Source organism: Carlito syrichta, unplaced genomic scaffold (genome assembly GCF_000164805.1).
Source record: "Carlito syrichta isolate Samal-C Ts95f unplaced genomic scaffold, Tarsius_syrichta-2.0.1 Scaffold303669, whole genome shotgun sequence".
Classification (NCBI taxonomy): domain Eukaryota; kingdom Metazoa; phylum Chordata; class Mammalia; order Primates; family Tarsiidae; genus Carlito; species Carlito syrichta.
The window spans coordinates 302,212-320,537 of NW_007247765.1; the positions used below are offsets into that span (position 1 = coordinate 302,212).

The 18,326-nt window shown below is 39.2% G+C and overlaps 1 protein-coding gene across 2 annotated transcripts in view; it reads right to left on the bottom strand.

The window, feature by feature from the left end:
- The window catches only part of REV3L (REV3 like, DNA directed polymerase zeta catalytic subunit), a 159,434-nt gene that overhangs the window by 26,850 nt on the left and 114,258 nt on the right, over positions 1-18,326 (bottom strand). For both annotated transcript variants that reach the window (XM_008058987.1, XM_021712854.1), the window contains exons 21-25: positions 13,938-14,056; positions 6,893-7,034; positions 5,463-5,707; positions 4,373-4,481; positions 2,298-2,504 (exon numbers count right to left, since the gene is read on the bottom strand). In XM_008058987.1, coding sequence (XP_008057178.1) covers positions 2,298-2,504; positions 4,373-4,481; positions 5,463-5,707; positions 6,893-7,034; positions 13,938-14,056 — 822 coding nt within the window. The remainder of the gene's footprint in view (positions 1-2,297; positions 2,505-4,372; positions 4,482-5,462; positions 5,708-6,892; positions 7,035-13,937; positions 14,057-18,326) is intronic.

Here is an 18,326-nt window from a genome sequence, read left to right on the forward strand (position 1 = left end):
ATAATCCCAACAGTTTGGGAGGTAGAGGTGAGAGGATTGCCTGAGTCCAGGGGTTCGAGACCAGTCTAGGTAACAAAGTGAGATCCTGACTCAAATAATAAAAAAAAATAAAATAAAATGTGAGGACAAACAGCTGGATGGGTAAGTCATCCTAGTATCAAAGTCAGTCAATGGTAATATCCAACTGAGACAGAGACATTAGCCCACAACTATCAGCTGCATTATTTATGCGCCATTCTCTCCTGCAGGGATTCTTACCCACAAGGCTTACTCTTTCTCTATGGCAGTCTAGACCTAGCACTCCTGATTGTGTGTTCACTGAAGGAGAGCCCATGGCCACAGTCAGTAATCTATTTGCCCCCACCTTTAAAAAACATTATTTAAAACTACTATGGGTACATAATTGTTGTATATATTTGTGGGGTATTGTTACTGTATATATTTACAGGGTACATGCGATGTTTTCATACAGGTCTCCTATGACCTGCAATGATCAAATCAGGGTAACTGAGGTATCCGCCACCTCAAGCCTTTATCATTTCTGTTAGAAACATTCGAATTCCACTCTTTTAGTTATTTTAAAACATAGAAAAGAGCTGGGCATGGTGGCTCACACCTATAATCCCTGCACTTTGGGAGGCCATGGCAGGAGAATCACTTGAGGCCAGGAGTTCAAGACCAGCCTGGGCAACATAATGAGACTCGTTTTTACAAAAAATAAATAAAATATACAATAAATTATTGTCGACTACAGTCACTCTACTGTGCTCCCAAATCCTAGACCTTATTCATTCCATCTGATTGTATTTTTGCACCTGCTAACCATTCCCACTTTACCCCCTCTTCATGTTACCCTTCCTAACTTCTAGTAACCATCCCTCCACTCTTTATCTCTATGAGATCGATGTTATTTTAGCTCCTATGTACGAGTGAGAACATTCAGTATTTGCCTTTCTGTGCCTGGATTATTCACCTGACATAATATCCTCCAGTTCCATCAGTGTGGTTGCAAGTGACAGGATTTCATCCTTTTTTATGGTTGAATAAGAATGGACAGATGGGATCATATTAAGCTTCTGCACAATAATGGAAACAATCAACACAGTGAGGAGACAGCCCACAGGATGGGAGGAAACATCCGCAAGCCACCCATCTGACCAAAGAGCAATATACCTAACACATAAGGAGCTCAAACAACTTGACAGAAAAGCCAAATAATCTGATTAAAAAATTGGCAAGAGACCTAAAGACATTTCTCAAAAGAAGACATACAAATGGCCAACAGATACATGAGAAAATGCTTGACATTTCTAATCATGGTCTTACTTACAGGGTCTTACTCTTTTGCCCAGGCTGGAGTGCAGTGGCGTGACCATAGCTCACTGTAGCCTTGAACCTAGGCTCAAGCAACTCCTCTGCCTCAGTCTCCCAAATAGCTGGGACTACAGGCATGTACCACCATGCCTGATTTTACATTTTTTGTGGAGATGAGGGTCTTGCTATGTTGCCAAGGCTGGCCTTGAACTCCTGGCTTCAAGGGATCCTCCTGCCTTGTTCTCCCAAAGTGCTGGAATTACAAGGCATGAGCCACCACATTCAACCTACATTTTTTATTTTAACTTTTTTTGGTAGAGACAGGGTCACACTATGTTTCCAGGCTAGTCTTGAACTCCTGGGCTCAAGTGATCCTTCCACTTCAGCCTCCACAGTTACTGGGACTCTAGGCATGAGCCCAATGCCTTGCTTATTCTATCTGGACAGACTAACCTAAGTCAACTCAGATCACTTTCAGTACTTAAGAGGAGTTATTAGTACCAGGGTTGTTGTAAACACTGCTACAAGGGTGGCAATGAAATCTCATGCTAACAGATGGTTACAATATGGTCATTTAGATTACTACAAATATGTAGATGCTAATTTCTAAAATAATCATTGAAGACACAGAGGAATCTCACAGAGAAGACCCAAAAATCCCCAAGGAGATGCATGTTTATAGGCCTAGTCTGAGATACCAATCCTATGTCATGGAAATGGAGTGCTTTAAAGTTTCAAAACAAAATGAAATGCTTTAATCGACAGGCAATTCATCTAATGCTGCTTTAAGTCTCTCTCTCTTCCTTCTTAAAATAGAGATAGGATCTTGCTATGTTGTCCAGGCTGGACTTCAACTCTTGGGCTCAAGAAATCCTCCCGTCTCAGTGTCTCAGGCAGCTGGGATAGGTGGCACAGATGAATGCCATTGTGCCTGGCTATGTTTTTGGTCGCTTGTGAAAAAAATACAGATTTGTATCACTTACTTCAATGCATGGCATTCTCCCAGAAAAATTAGCAGAAGTATAGCCAAATGTGACATTTGCTATTAGCTTTAGTCCTAGCTGACGTGCGTTGAGCATTCGTGACAGGGCTCTGTCTTGTTTGTAGGCCTTCATTGACTGCTTGACCATAAATCTAGTTTTCAAAATTTCTTCAAGCATCCTTGGTAGCACACCCTTTCTTACTGCAGGCTATCATAAAGAAAGACAGAAGGTTTAAAAACCTCTAAACATTACAGATTTAGATAATTAAGAAGGAAACACAAAGTACAATCATGGCCAACTGTCAAGAACTGAAACATGCTAGCAACAGAGTGGCCGCAGTATCAGTGGCCATCAATACAAAGTCATCACATTTTACTTCTTTTGAAAAGGACTTTCTTCCTAAAAGGTTCCTGTAATGTTTACACAGCTAATGGAGCACTATTACGTGAGTTTGGAGACCTCCATGGAGGATGTCAACTAGGGCGTAAGATGACACACAACAAATTCAGTGGGAAATTTTGTTCACAGTTTTGATAGAAACCCCCATTCTTTCAAAAAGACATACAGGACTCATATCACTCATCAGCAACCTCAGTTTTTAAAGATCTCATCCTAATGACCCCACACAGTCATCTGCATGGAACTCCATTTATCTACCTTGGAAGAATGATGAGCTGGGTTGACTCTGCTGACATTCAAACCTGCAGTTCCAGGGACTCTAGGTATTTCAAATCTGATGCTTAGACCACTAAGCCATCCCCTCCGGCCTATATTTATTAGCAATCTGGAAGAGGGGATGAATAGTGAGGTGATAAAATTTGTTGATGCCAAAAAAAAATCATTAATCAAGACTAGGGAGAATTGATGAGAACTCCAGTAGGAATGAAAACCACAAGACAGTATTCACTTTGATGATGACTCACAGACACGTGCAGGTAATGCAAATTAGATCTGACAGCTGAAGCCTCAGGAATAGGATCATCACACACCTGAATACTAAAAATTTGTGTTTTCATTAAGCTTTACACATTGAGTCCAAATGTGGATGCAAGTTTTTAAAAATCCGTTAAACGGAGATAATATCCTGCTAGATATGTGAACACTGAGAACATAGTCTAACCTCCAATTCATTTGGCGTCCATTCTGAAGCAGTCATAGTACTTCAGGACTAAATATGCAGAAATGCATGTGACTGAAAACTTATTTTTACACGGGTATACGCTTCGTTAAAAAAAAATCTATTTCCATATCTCCAAGTGGATCTTATCTACTTTAGTCCCTGGAAATACTGCACCTTAACCTTCCACAAAGACATATACCATGGAGTCTTTGGTGCAAATTTTCCTCATCTAAACTTCTAAGTTCAGGTCAGCATTTCCTTTCACTGCAGAGGATGATGCTACTCTCGCTAAGTACACCAGAATGAATTTGAGGGCTGGTAGGGTCCACTCAACCGTCAACCACTCTACTCTCACCATTCTTATACAGACTCACTGCTAAGAAAGGAGAAGAGAAAGCAATAAAGTTGGCATATGAAAGGCAATATATTTAGAGCTCTCTTATTTTTCTTTAATTTATGAAGTATTCCTCAGTCTCTTTTGAAGGAGGTAAGCAAGGAAAAAGGGAACCCTGTTATTAGTTTGGGATCTCTTAAAAATATAATCATTAATTAAAATAATTAATTAAATAATTAATTAAAATAATGTAGAATAAATCATAGAGACTATACATTAAAGTCATTTCAATCTTCGCAAGTAATATCCTTTGATCACTACGTAAACCTGCCAGATTCTAATAGAGGGCAGAAGATATAAGTGAATACTTCTTTCACTATTTCATTAACTACAATTTAACAATTAGAAGATTTTAAACCCAAATTCAAACAAAACAAGATGACTGGTTTGTTTCTGAAGTGATTTCTTAGAAGATTCTCATATCTTTGACGTTCTGAGATAAAATCTTTAAGTAAACCTGGTGTTTTTGTTTTCCATTATGCCCCAACAGTATCTAAACTATTATTCGCTCTCCACAAGTTAAGCCACAGTTGATACCTTTCATTCACAAGAGAGTATTACCTTGACAAAAGCTACTCCATTGGGGGACACTGTGATATCATGCCTAATTTGGTAAAGTAAATCTGGAGGTACTTTTAGAGAGGTACAGCCAAATTTGAACTCATCATACCTGTTAAGAAAGAGAACATTAAGCAAAACTTTCTCAATCATCGAGCAGAGATGTTAGGCAATTTTAGGAATTCTTCTAATTTCATTAGAAATTTACTTTTAAACATCTAAACATGAATTCATGTACTTAATAATGTATTTACTTGCCTCATTACCCCCAAATAATTATTCAAATATTCACAATTTATTAAACAAAACATTTCTTAAATGGTACTATCCTAAAATTTATGGGTAAAATCTACACTGAAATACCAAATTTCAGCTCAACATATGACCACCTTATATTCAGTTACTTAAAAAAAAAAACCTTTAATTTAAAAATTGTAAATTTTCCAAATTCCTGTTCTTAATAAAAAGACAGGATTACCAATACAACTCCCACAGGTGCTTTTTAGGAAGGCGTGAGTGTAGTCTACACCAAAACCAATCCTTGGTCTCACACAAAAATCATTATCAGGTAAGACTGAACTTCTTACAATCCAAGAAAAATATCTAATCTTTTAAGAACTTAAAAGTGATTCTCATTCGGTTTATAAATTCAATTTACACCAATTAATAAGACCTAACATTTAATTTAACTTTTGAAAAGTCAGATTTATTTCTAAGAAAAGTCAAGAGGAGGTGCCAGCTGGAGATACATGATCACAATCCTCAGACAGTTCCACTGTAAGGTGATTGACACCAACAACCACAAACAACTTGCATTTAGAAGGGATCATAGCTATACGTGTAGTGAGATACTTGCAGGGCTGCTCTGTCCATGATCATCCTCATGTGAGTCATCCATCCATGAAGCTGAATCCATCATACTGTGAGCCATGTCACTCAGTAAGACAACTACAATGAATGGATTAGCTGGGCTACAGCTCTTTCACCTTGCTCACAAGGACGGTGTCAAGCACCAAGAGACCCCTGAAGTCTGTCTGATTTTAGCAAGAAGCACAAAGCACAATGACATAATGGTGAGCATAAAACACCTTACTTTCCCAAGTTCTCCACATGGCCGAGGCAGGTGGAAAAGCAGTAGTTGTATGCAATCACAATGGAGGGGTAGAGGGACTGGAAGTCCAGGACAAGAACAGAGTTGCTGTAGAAGCGGGATTCGGGCTCCATGATGAGGGGGACGCACTGTGGGGCTCTCATCTGGGATCTCTGCTGAACACTAGGCGTCACGGGGATGTAGTTCATTGGCTTAGCAATACGCAGCATCATTGATTCCACGCGGTACTGTGGGTAGGGAGAGAGGAAACACCGTACTGGCCATTTGGGTACATGAGAACCACTGGCAGGTGTTCTGTTTCTCTGCATGACTTTTTTTTTGACAATACACTTATACTTAGTTACTTAGTTTGCTTTCAGGTGCTGAAGGGGACATATGCAAATTCTTTTCCTATTCCTGTAACTTTTATAAAAACTACAAAATACATCAAATAACTATAAGTCAATTCTGGAAAGACAGATACAATGAGATCTCTTTTTATTTTTAAACACAGCTATGCCATAATAAGCAGGTGTAGGACAGACGGCCGCACAGGTTGACAATTTCATTTAAAGAGTTCGTCCATAATCCTTGAGAAATTTACTTGGGAACATCAGAGAATGAAAAAACTGTCAGGAGACTTAAGACAGATGTATGTTTTTTAAAGAAGGAAGCAAAAGGATTCCAGAATTGAAAAGTAATCAGCTTATTACTGGTCCCTAGCAAAACAAAATCAAGCAATTACTGACTACTTATAATGACCACTATTAAGTGAACTTATTTAGTGCTATATGAATTAAATGGCTTCTAAAGTCACATTTTTCTTTTTAAAATTTTTTTCGATTAAAAAAATTTTTTTTATATAGGCAAGTTACTATGTTGCTCAGGATGGTCTCGAACTCTTGGGCCCCAGTGATCCTCCTGCTTTGGCCTCCCAAAGGGCTAGAATTACAGGTGTGAGCCACTGTGCCTGGCCTCCATTTTTCTTTAACATTAAAAAAAATTACATAGCCCACTTATACTGATTTTCAAACCCTTCATTTTTACATTAAAATTATCTATCGGAAGTTGGAACAAGCCAGAATTAGAAATGTAAAACAAAAGAAAGGCAGACTTTTTTTTGTTTGTCTCCCTAGTTCTAAGGGGCATCACATTAATAGATTCAGAATTGTAATATTATCCTCAAGGTCAGGAATATTTACTTTCTTAATGCCATAAAAAACTTGGAAAGTTGGCATAGAAAGAAAATAAAAGTTGAAACAGAGTGAAATTAAAGCTTTTCCAGAAAATAAAATGACAAGATTTGATTACCTAGCTATTGATTAGTTGGTACCAAATAGAAAGTTTAAAAAATCAAATCACTACAAACATTTCAAAAGTAAGTATATTACTCACATAGAACTTCCAAATGTGTAAGAAAGTTGATTTCCCACCTGTGAACCCCTTGTTAGTACATGTAAAAACTGAATGCCAAAAAGTCTGGCCATTTCACTGGTTTTCCCAATCAGGTCCAGCTGTTCTAACATTTGGAGATTTCCACGGACACGGCTAACATAATGATCAACCATTTTCCATCTGTTAAAAAAAAAAAATCCAGGCTGTGAAAATCAGGGAAAATTTTGGAAACTTGAAACTAGTACTGTTTTCTGCCAAAATCCTACATATTAAAAGTGAGGTAACTTAAGGAAAGAATCATGATATGAACCTTAAGCAAAGTATGTTAAGAAGTTAAACATGAGAAAAGTCCAGGCATTTCAAGAGCATAAAAGCCAGTAAAAATAGGCACAATTTAAAATAGCACCTGTGATCAAGCAGTGAGAGTAAGGAAATTTATTTTCAATATTTTGCTTGATGTTGCTCTAATCTTATTATAAAACCCGAACATTCCCTCTTAGATGTTGCTTCTGATTATGCTGAGTACTTGTATCTATATGTTTTTTGGGTTTTTTTTAAAGTGAGAAAGCAGGATTTATTGAGAGGACAGAAAACTCCCATAGTGGGAGGGGATCCAAAGGGGTTGCCCCTATATCTATAGGTTTTTAAAGAACACAAAGGCTCTGGATTATCACTGTAAATACCAGTCTAAAATAAAAACATGCATTATCTTCTCATGGGAAAGATAAGATTTAGAAAAATCAGAAAAATAATTTTTAATGAGACAATACATGTGGTAAACATGTATCATATCAGTATTTTAGGTGAAAATATAAAAGTTCTAAACACATTTTCCAAAACAAATTATCATCAATTAATTAAAGGTTCTTTAAACCTTTTTTAAAAAAATTAACCTCTTTACCCTACCATTTTTCTTAAGAAAACAAACAAGCAAACAACTAAACAAAACCCTCACAAATCCATAAAAAGGATTTTGATTTAACATTGCTGTTAAAATGTAAAAACGATCCAAAGTATACAACAGAGAATAAAATTTATTCATTTAAAGAATATGAACCATAATAAAAACTACTGATTAATAAAAAAAAAAAACACAAACAAAAAAAAAAAAAAAAAAGAATATGAAAGTTCAAATATATTGCAACTTTAATTATTTGGCTTTTAAAACAAAACAATCACATAATTGCTTAATAAAAAAGCTTGAAAATTTTTTTCTTTGACACATGATTAATGTATATAGAAAAACTAGAAAATGAAAGTGAAGGAAGAAAAAAATCACCCTATAATCAAAAGGACCGACAATAACAAGTGTTAGCAAAAATGTGTGGAGAAATCAAAACTCTGACAGATTGCCGGCAGGAATGTAAAATAGTGTATGCAGTTGCTTTGGAAGACAGTTTGGCAGTTCTTTAAAGTGTTAAACGTAGAGTTACCATAGAACCCACCAAAAATTCTTCTACTAGGTATGTACCCAAAAGGAAAGAAAAAGATGTCTTCACAAAAGACTGCATATGAACGTTCACGTGAATTATAGTAGCCAAACAATGGAAACAGCCCAAACGTCCATCTACTGATGAAGACATAAATAAAATGTAGCATACATCCATACATCAGAGTATTATTCAGCAATAAAGAAATGAAGTAGTGAAACATGCCATAACATGGATGAATCTTGACGCATTATGCTACAAGAAGCCATTCACAAAAGATCACACCTTGGATAGTTCTGTGTACGTGAAATGTCCCTAATGGTCAAGTTTACAGGGAAGAAAGCAGATGAGTGGTCATCTAAGGTAGGAGGGAAGGGGACCTATGGGACGACAGGAGGGAGGGATAGCTGAAGAGAGGCAGCTAAGAGAGGCTGGATTTCACTATGGGGTAATACAATATTCTAGAATGTATTGTGACGATGGTTGCACAACTCTGTGAATACACTAAAAGCCATTGGATTATATACTTTAAATGGGTGAGTTGTATGATATATGAACTATATCTGAATAAAGTTGTTAGAATTAGGCAAACAAAAAAAATCCTAAACTCTATAAATACTCAAATCTTTAACAAAGTGAAAATACTGCTTCACAATTTACATTTTAATTAACATATTGTGATTATTCCTTCATATTTGTATTTTTTGTAGCTATTGTATATACTATTATATACTTATAACTATTTATTTAATTGAACCCTTTATTGAATATCTTTTATTACAAGTAATGCTGTGAAGAACATTTTTATAGCTGTCTTTATACAGATGCTTAAATATTTCCTTAAGATTAATTTCTAGATTTGGTCAAGGTTTTCAATACATAACAACACTGATTTATAGAAAGATTTTGAAAATTTACATTCAGCTAGGTGTGGTGGCTCATGCCTCTAATCCCAGGCTGAGGTGGGAGGATCGCTTGAGGCCAAGAGTTGAAAACTAGCCTGGGCAACATAGTGAGACCCCATATCTACAAAATAAGATTAAAAAAAGAAAATAATTTATACTCATGCTAGTGAGGATAAAGTGCTTGTTTTCTTGTATCTTTGTCAATACTGAGGATTATAATATTTTATTACTGATTTGTTAGGCAAAAGATGGTATCACATTTTAATCTGCATTTTTTGTTTTGGATCATTAATACAGATTCAATGCAGATCAATGTAAGCCTGAGATGAAGCATTATGTCAAGATTGGATCAGTCCCTTTAAAATAAAAAGAAATGGATTTAAGGGCTCTGCCTTGTGTAGGCTGCGTGGGTGGATCCATGGGATAGGGCAGAAAGAACATAAATTGACACTCTGCCCTCTCCATGCATGAACTGCGAGCAGACCTGGAGAAAGTGCCCAATGAGGCACCAAAACAGGAGACACCGACTCAGGGAGTGAAAAGTCGGCACACATACATGCGGCCGAGATGTGTGCATCAAAGCCAACAAAGGCTTACTAGAACCCTTCAACAGACGTATGTAACACAAAACGTATCCAAGACGGTGCCTTAGACAGATGCTGACCGAGCACGGATGTTTCCTGGAAATCTGAAGGTGGGGATTCAGGAGAGGAGTTACCAACTGAAGTATGCTGATGATAATTTGTTTTGGAAAATGTGTTTAAAACTTATTTTGGTAAAGTATATTTAATTCTATTGTCATTGTTTCTCACCATCCTACATTCCTATTTCTTTTCTGATGAGACACTGATCTTGCCAATATGTTTTTGTAATTATGGTACAATTAAGAAACAAAATCAGCAGATTAAGAATGAATTACTTTAATGATGTAGATGTTTGTATACTTATTAAGGAAGCCATTTGCATACCAGATATAAGGAAGACATTTGAGTATTTCAGACTGTAGTTCATATCTTTTACACATTTTTCCCTACAGATTTAAAAGTATATGATATAGTTAACATATTAACTGTTATTATGTTGAAAACTGTTTTCCAGGTTATTAGTCTTTTTATTATTATTATTATTTTTGAGTACAGTGGCATGATCACAGCTCATGTGATCCTTCTCCCTCAGTCTCCTGAGTAGCTGGGACTACAGGTATGTGTCACCAAGACTGGCTAATATTTTTAGAGACAAGGTCTTGCTACGTTGCCCAAGCTGGCTTCAAACTCCTGGGCTCAAACAATTCTCTGGCCTTGGCCTCAGAGTGCTAGGATTGTAGGCGTGAGCCATCACGCCCAGCCTGAAAATTTCTTACATCACCTTCTGCAGCTACAGAACCTTTTGTTCCCAGGACACAGCTCCTACAGCAGAATCACTCACTATTTCTTGATGACAGATAAAATCATGCTGTATTATGAGTCCGCTAGATCTGTAATATTAGGGACTAGAAAAGGTTTTACAGGTGGACTTGGGAATCTAATCAAGAAACATAACTTTGTTTTATGGAAAAAAGCATTCTAGGTCCCAGACAACAAAACTTGGGGAACCTAACTCATTCATATGAATTAGGGGCTTCCAGGATACCAAAACCTGGGTTTGTGAAATAAAAAGCAAATAATAATTAGGGTGCCTTTGTGTTTTACAAACAGATTTAACACAAGAAATCCTTAATCATCAAATTCCTCTCATTCTGTGTCAATTTACCAAAAAAACCCAAGTATTTCCTTAAAGTACTGTACAAAGTAAGTGCAAATCAAAACGGGTCCTGCAAAAGTATGCCTTCCTTTTTTGGTAAGAATTCGCTGAAATTTAAAAACAGAACGGTCTGATCTTCATAAGACTCTGCAGGCAAGAGTCTTTCCATGGTAATATAATCCACGCAACTTCAATGGTATCTAATGTCTTATCCAAGTCCCTCCTATAGAATGTTAGGTCCAGCTCTCTATTTCATTTGGCAAAAACAGAGTTACTCATCATCCTAGATAATACCTAATTAGAGAAAGCAAACCACGCATTTAGAGCATTCCAGGGCTTATGAACAACCACAACAGGCCAGGGGTAGTGGCTCACACCTATGGTTCCACTTTGGGACAGTGGGGTGGGAGGACTGCTTGAGCCAAGATGCTTGAGACCAGCCTGGGCAACATAGCCAGATCTCGTCTCTACAAAAAATAAAAAAATTTAGCTGGGTGTGGTGCACACATCTGCAGTCCCAGCTACTCAGGAGGCTGAGGTGGAACAATCACCTGAGCCCAGGAGATTTTATCTATTTATACCAATAAATAAAACAAAACTTGCTTTTAAACCTACATCGAGTGATTGGGTTTCGTTTGATGGTTTGGTTGTTATTTTGAGTCAGGGTCTCACTCTGTTGCCCAGGCAGGAGTGCAGAGGCCCAATCATGGCTCACCGCAGCCTCCACCTGCTGGGCACAGGTGATACTTCTGCTTTAGTCTCCCAAGTAGCTGGGACAACTGGCATGTGCCTGCACACCTGGCTAATTTTTAAATTCTTTGTAGAGACAAGGCCTCACTGTGTTGCCAGGGCTGGGAGGACTTTGATCTTTATATAGCTCTTTTCTCAGCTTATTACTATCATTTATCTTAAATTTAAAGAAAAACAGAGGCAAGAACTTTCACTTTTGACTATGGTGGAGTAACAGGTAATGGACTAGCCATACTGTCTGAATAAAAGATGTAAGGTGGCCAGGAGAGGTGGCTCACACCTGTAATTCCAGAGCTTTGGGAGGCCAAGGAGGGAGGATTATTTGAGCCCGGTGTTCAAGACCAGCCTGGGCAACATGGTGAGACCTCATCTCTACACACACAAAAAATTAGAAAATCAGCTGGGCGTGGTGGCATGCACCTGTAGTCTCAGCTACTTGAGAGGCTGAGGCAGAAGGCTTGCCTGAGTCCAGGAAGGAGAGGCTGCATGGCTATGATCATGCCACTGAACTCCAACATGGGGGACACTGAGACTCTGACTCAAAAAAGAGAAGAAAAGTAATTGTTTTGAGCAATGGATAACAGGCATACAAGGCCGTGCCTTGAGCGAAGGGCAACTCAGGGTGAACCCCAGCACAGTGTGGGACAGCTTCCCAAACATAGGCATCCAAGCACAGCACGGCCATCCTACTAAACAAAGAGGAGGAGACTTGAGTTCAGGTAGTTCACAGCTGGATCTATGGGATGGAGCCCCAGAGACCAGGAGTATGCAGGCGGTGGGATGGAGCAGCAGCATGGGGCTCCCTGAAGTGACCTGTCCGGGGAGGTGAGAGGCATGCTGAGAGGAACAGATGGAGCCACAAGAGGCCTCCTGGAGTGTGGCTGCTTGGGGCTGAGTGTGGGCATGACGGGTTGAAGGCCAAGCAGTGTCACAGGGAGGGACCCCACTGACCCTATTAAAAACCTCAGCAGCCGGCTGAGTCCAGAGAGCCCGGGCCTTAGGCCCTGGCCCCAGATAAGGCCTACTCCAGACAGAATTGAAAACTGAGCCCTGACGATACACCCAGGGGACAGTGTGTGGGGGCTCAGGAGACGCCCTGGGCCTGTACACTCCCTGTTCAATCCAGGCCTTGGGAAAGGGCAAGAAACCCTCCCATCTAGATCCCAGGCAAAGGAACACCACTGTTGAAGGGGAACAACAAATGCTGTCTGTCTCGGGGAGGGTCAGAAAACCGATCTGGCTCCTGGACTGGGAAGTGGAACGAAGTAGAGGTCTACTGCCACTATGGGGAAAGCAGGGATGCTTGAGCAAGCCCCATCTTTGAGCCCCAGAAAAAGGAACATCCAAGGACTGAGGCTGGACCAGTTAAGAGAGAATCTCCTGCCTCTCCCATAAACTTCGCAACAGTAGTCACTCACTCATCAAATCTGACACTGCAGAGAAGATGAGCTGTGTACACTGGGAAGTGGGAGGGACTGCTGGCTTCTCATCAGAAGCAACGGGGGCTAAAAGAACAGGGAGCAAAGTCTAGCATGGCGAGAGAAAGCAAAACCTCAAAGGAGTCAGATGGTCACTCAAAGGGGTAGCATAAAATACTTCGACGTAAACAAAGGCTGAGAAAATTTTTTGCCAAAGAAAACAGATTGATGAGTTTCTTAAAATATTAACACCATATTAGCCACGAGACCCAGCAATTCCACTCCTAAGAGAAGTGAAAATGTATTTCACCCAGAAACTTGCACACAAATCTGTATTAGTTTTATTCGTGATAGCCTCAACTTAGAAACAACCCAAATGTCCATCGACAGGTGGATAGGTAAATTGTGGGATATTCATATAACTGAATACTACGTGACAATAAAAATGAACACACAACTGACTTATGCAATATGGTCAAATCTCAAAACACGTTATGCTGAGTTTTTCGAAGAAGCTAGACTACTAATCTACTAGAGGTGGATTATGAATATTTCCTTCACATGAAGTTCTAGAACTGGCAAAACTAATCTATAGTAACAGATATTCAACTGGTCCTTATCTGGATGACCATGGCGTGGGCAGGCTGACAGCAGAGTTGAGGGAATTTTCTGGGAGTTAGAGGTATGTTTCTTATCTCTACTGGGGCAATGGTTAAAGGGTAAGTACATTTTCCAAAGTCATAAAACAATACATTTTAAATGCGTGCATTTTACTACATATAAATTATACCTCAATCATGTTGATTGAGATACTATGCTCTTTGGAGTTATGGAACGTACCTGTATAGATCCGTCTTGTTATCAAACCAATCTGACAAGACTCGAAAGGTGAAGAGGGGAAAGCGCTGGTGGAGGACGTGGAAGCTCACGTTCTCAAAGGTGTAGTTTGTGAGAGCCACCTAGGAAGAAGTGAGAGCCCAGAACAATCAACCTAGATTCACGTAGCAAAGGTGCTTCTACAAGATCCCAATATCACTTTAAACTTTTCACAGTAGATGTGAAAGCTACCTGTAAAAATACTTGGTGTTTACAACTGAATCATAATGAATTAAAAACTATGGAAAGCCTACTGGAAAGGAAATATTCATAACAAATTAATATATAATTAGAAAAAAACCAGATCTGATGAGATTCATCTTGGTCATATAATAACTATTTTAGGAGATCACAGTTCTGATGACTTCTCTCTGTAGTCTATGCTAATGCAAATACTGACAGACAGAAGCCTTGTCAAGCAGGTTAATTTTTTGTTCTTCCTGTACTTTTTGGTTCTTGATGACATGCTGACTAAGGGACTCCACAGATTTGAAGATGAGTTATTTAGCTAAAGGCAGACATTCATCCTCCTCCCCAAAATTACATTACTTACTAAAATCCATACACAGGCATTAAATCCACTAAATTTCATTCCAAAAGCGCGCGTGCACACACACACTCCCCCCCCATTCAGAGGCTATAGAAAGGTAGAAAAGGCAACAGGATGAGGTTAAAAAAAAGTGACAAGATTAGATGAGAAAGGATCATAACATCACTAACAACAGCAGAATGACAACTCACGCAGGAAGCAACAAACAGCAGAACTAGTTACTAAAAATGAAGTTAGTCCCGTGAAGAGTAAGCCTAAACGTCTCTCAGAATACAGAAAGAGAGGACAAAAAGATGAAAAAGGGAAGAGAGAAGATACGGGAACAGAGAGTGGGAATTAACATATAGGTATAATTAGAACCCTAAAGGAAAGCCCAACACAAAAGGGACAAAAGCAATCATCGAAAATGTAATTAGCTGGAACTCAGATTTCTCCTCTGCAGTATCAAGTTTCAGAAGTGAATGGCGCTATATCTACTTGAATTTTAAAGGAAAAACACTACGGTTATCCTCAAATTTTATACACATTAAGAGTAATAATTATGTGAAAAGAAAACAAAGATACTCCTTGAATTTCTTTCTTTTTTTTTTTTTTGAATTGGGGTCTCACTCTGTCGCCCAAGCTGGAATGCAGTGGCAGGATCACGGACCACCACAGCCTCAAACTCCTGGGCTCAGGCGATCCTCCCACCTTAGCCTTCTGAATAGCTGGGACTACAAGCACACGCCACCACATCTGGCTAATTTTCTGATTTTCTTGTAGAGATGGGGTCTTGCTATGTTGCCCAGGCTGGTTTCAAACTCCTGGGCTCAAGCAGTTCTCCCAATTCAGTCTCCCAAAGTGGATTATAGGCTTGTGCCTCCATGCCCAGCCCTCTTCATTTTATTAAGCAAAGCCATAACCCTTTGCTTGTGAGTTTTGGTCAAATCTAATCTCCTGCTACTTTGCACTTGCACCTGTGAATTTACACATAGTGGGCAGGTATCTCTTTAATTTCCTGATGCAAATCTCAAATGAGCTTTTAATGCTGCCCAGTATTTAAATGTTCTTAATTGTTCACTCGAATCCTCCTAGGTTACTACTGTACACTCTTCTCCTTTCCTCAAACCCCCAAAGTCTCTCCACAATTTTCACTCTCAGCTGAGAACAGTGACTCCTGTTTTAATAAGAAAATGGAAGGAATCGTTAAGAGGATGTCCCCAGATCCTTGTTGCCACATCTGCTAAGCTACAACATCTGAACTCACATGTTCTACCTTCCTGCCAGTCACACTGGAGGAGCCAGTGCCCCTCTGACTTCATCTAAACCTGCGCCAGTGCACTAGAGGTGGCACTCACTCAAGTATTTGTTGAGCTGAATCAATCTGTTTCCAACCCACCTAGCAGATTCCTGAAAGGCCTAGATTGGGCTGAAGGCATCTAAATATAATCTTCTTGAGAAGAGTCATTTAAGCTATCAACACACACCTAAGAAACATTACTACTCATGTGGCATTTTGTTTTTAACTGAGGATTCAAAGTTCAGAGGGAACTGCAGAATACTAAGTTCAAAGTAAAGTAGGAGAATGAAAACTAGTACCTGTACATTAAAAAACAAACTTTAAAAACAGAGAGATGGGGTTGCACTTTGTCACCCAGGCTGGAGTGCAGTGGGCTATTCATAGGTGTGACCCGCGCATGTGGCCTTGAGCTCCTGGCCTCAAGAGCTGCTTCTACTCTAGCCTCCAGGACTACAGGTATGTGCCTGGCTCCAAACTTGTATAAACGAGTTAATTATACAAGTCATAACTTTCTCACAGTTGTTTCCCACATTCACAAATAAGGATCAGAGATGCTTTACACTCTGACCTTGAGTTTTCAATGAGGACTAGAGAAAGCTCCAACTTTGAAAAAGTATTTACTCTCTAGTTTGTGATTACAAGTGAATAGTGGATTTGCTACTGCTGCCTTTGGATATACAGGGATGAAAAGTCTTCTAAAACTAAGATTCAATAACTTATTTTTGAGTTTACTTATGTGATTTATGTGTTCATCCAGCAACATCAAATTACAGTTTGAAACCTCAGAATGGAATATATGCCATCTCTGTGTCTTCTACATCCTCTGTGTGTTACTAGGAATTATTTTAAGTGACTGGGGATTCTCGTGCTCCTGTATTATTTAAAGAGCAACACAAGAGGATAACATCACCCTTAGACAGAATCATATGTTGTACACTGCAAAGAGCATGCTTGGAAAGTCATGTTTTATATAAATCCAGAAGAGCCAGAAAGATCATAGTGAATAAGAATATATAATACAAAGTGTATAATGAGAAAGGAGTTTTAAAGATGAGAAGCAATTAAAGAATGAGCTTTCTTCAAAATATAAATGTTTTGACTGACATTATCCAAAAGGCTAAAATCTAAGGACAGACCAATTTACAGTAGGTATATTTTTACATTTCAAATAAGAGAAATCCGGTAACTTCAAGGATATAAATATTACCTAGGAAAATCCTATAATCTATCTTTTGTGTGTGAAGTAATTATTTCTATAAGTGACTGCCAATTAATAGGAGAGCTGCTGAAATTACCTACTAAAAATCCCCCTCTGCAGGCCCCCAAGGCCTCACTTAGTTATTTCCAAGTGCTGTCTCTCCAACTTATCTTACTGATTTGACCCAGAATTTATGATTATTTATTTATTTATTTGAGATGAACTCTCATTCTGTTGGCCAGGCTGGAGTGCAGTGGCATGCTCATGGCATTGACCTGCTGGGCTCAGGCGATCCTTCCGCCTCAGTCTTCCAAGTAGCTGGAACTACAGGTGCGTACTACCACACCTGGCTAATTTTTTGATTTATTGTACAGATGAGGTCAGCCAAGTTGCCCAGGCTGTTCTCGAACTCGTGGGCTCAGGCAATCCCTGCACTTCGGCCTCCCAAAGTGCTGGGATTACAGGCTTGATTCACTGTGCCTAGTGACCCAGCATTTAAATATCGTTGTTCGAAAAGCTCCTTCCTATATCTAGACTAAATTCTTTTTACTATAATAGATAAACAAGGCCAAGCTGAATTTTTTTTTTTTTTTGAGTTGGAGTCTTACTCTGTCACCCAGACTGAAGTGCAGTGGCATGCTCACGGCTACTGTAGTCTCAATCTGCTGGGCTTGGGTAATCCTTCTGCCTCAGCATTCCAAGTAGCTGCAACTATAGGCACACGCCAGCACATCTGGCTACTTTTTTGATTTATTGTAGAGATGAGATCTCGCCAAGTTGCCCATGCTGGTCTTGAACCTGTGGGCTCAGGCAATCCTCTCACCTCGGCCTCCCAAAGTGCTGGGATTATAGGCATGAGCCACTGCACCCAGCTCAAGCTGAATTTAACTGTCCTTAAGTACATAAAAAAGATAAAATTATACAATATTCAACACATACAACACAATATTTTATTACAGTTACAGACTTTTCTAGCTATTGCTACCTTAGACTCAAACAGAAAAAATATTAAAATTCATTAGTAACACTAATAAAGGTTAATATCTCTGTTGTTTTATATTTATTTTTTTACTTTTCATTTAAAAATTATTATTATTGCTGGGCTCGGTGGCTCAGCCTGCAATCCCACGCCTTTGGGAGGCTGAGGTGAGTGAATTGCCTGAGCCCACGGGTTCGAGACCCGCCTGGGCAGTGAGACCTCATCTCTACAATAAATAAAAAAATCAGCTGGGCGTGGTGGCGCATGCTTGTAATTCCGACTACTCGGAAGGCTGAGGCGGAAGGATGGCCGGAGCCCAGCAGGTCGAGGCTGCGGTGGCCGGGAGC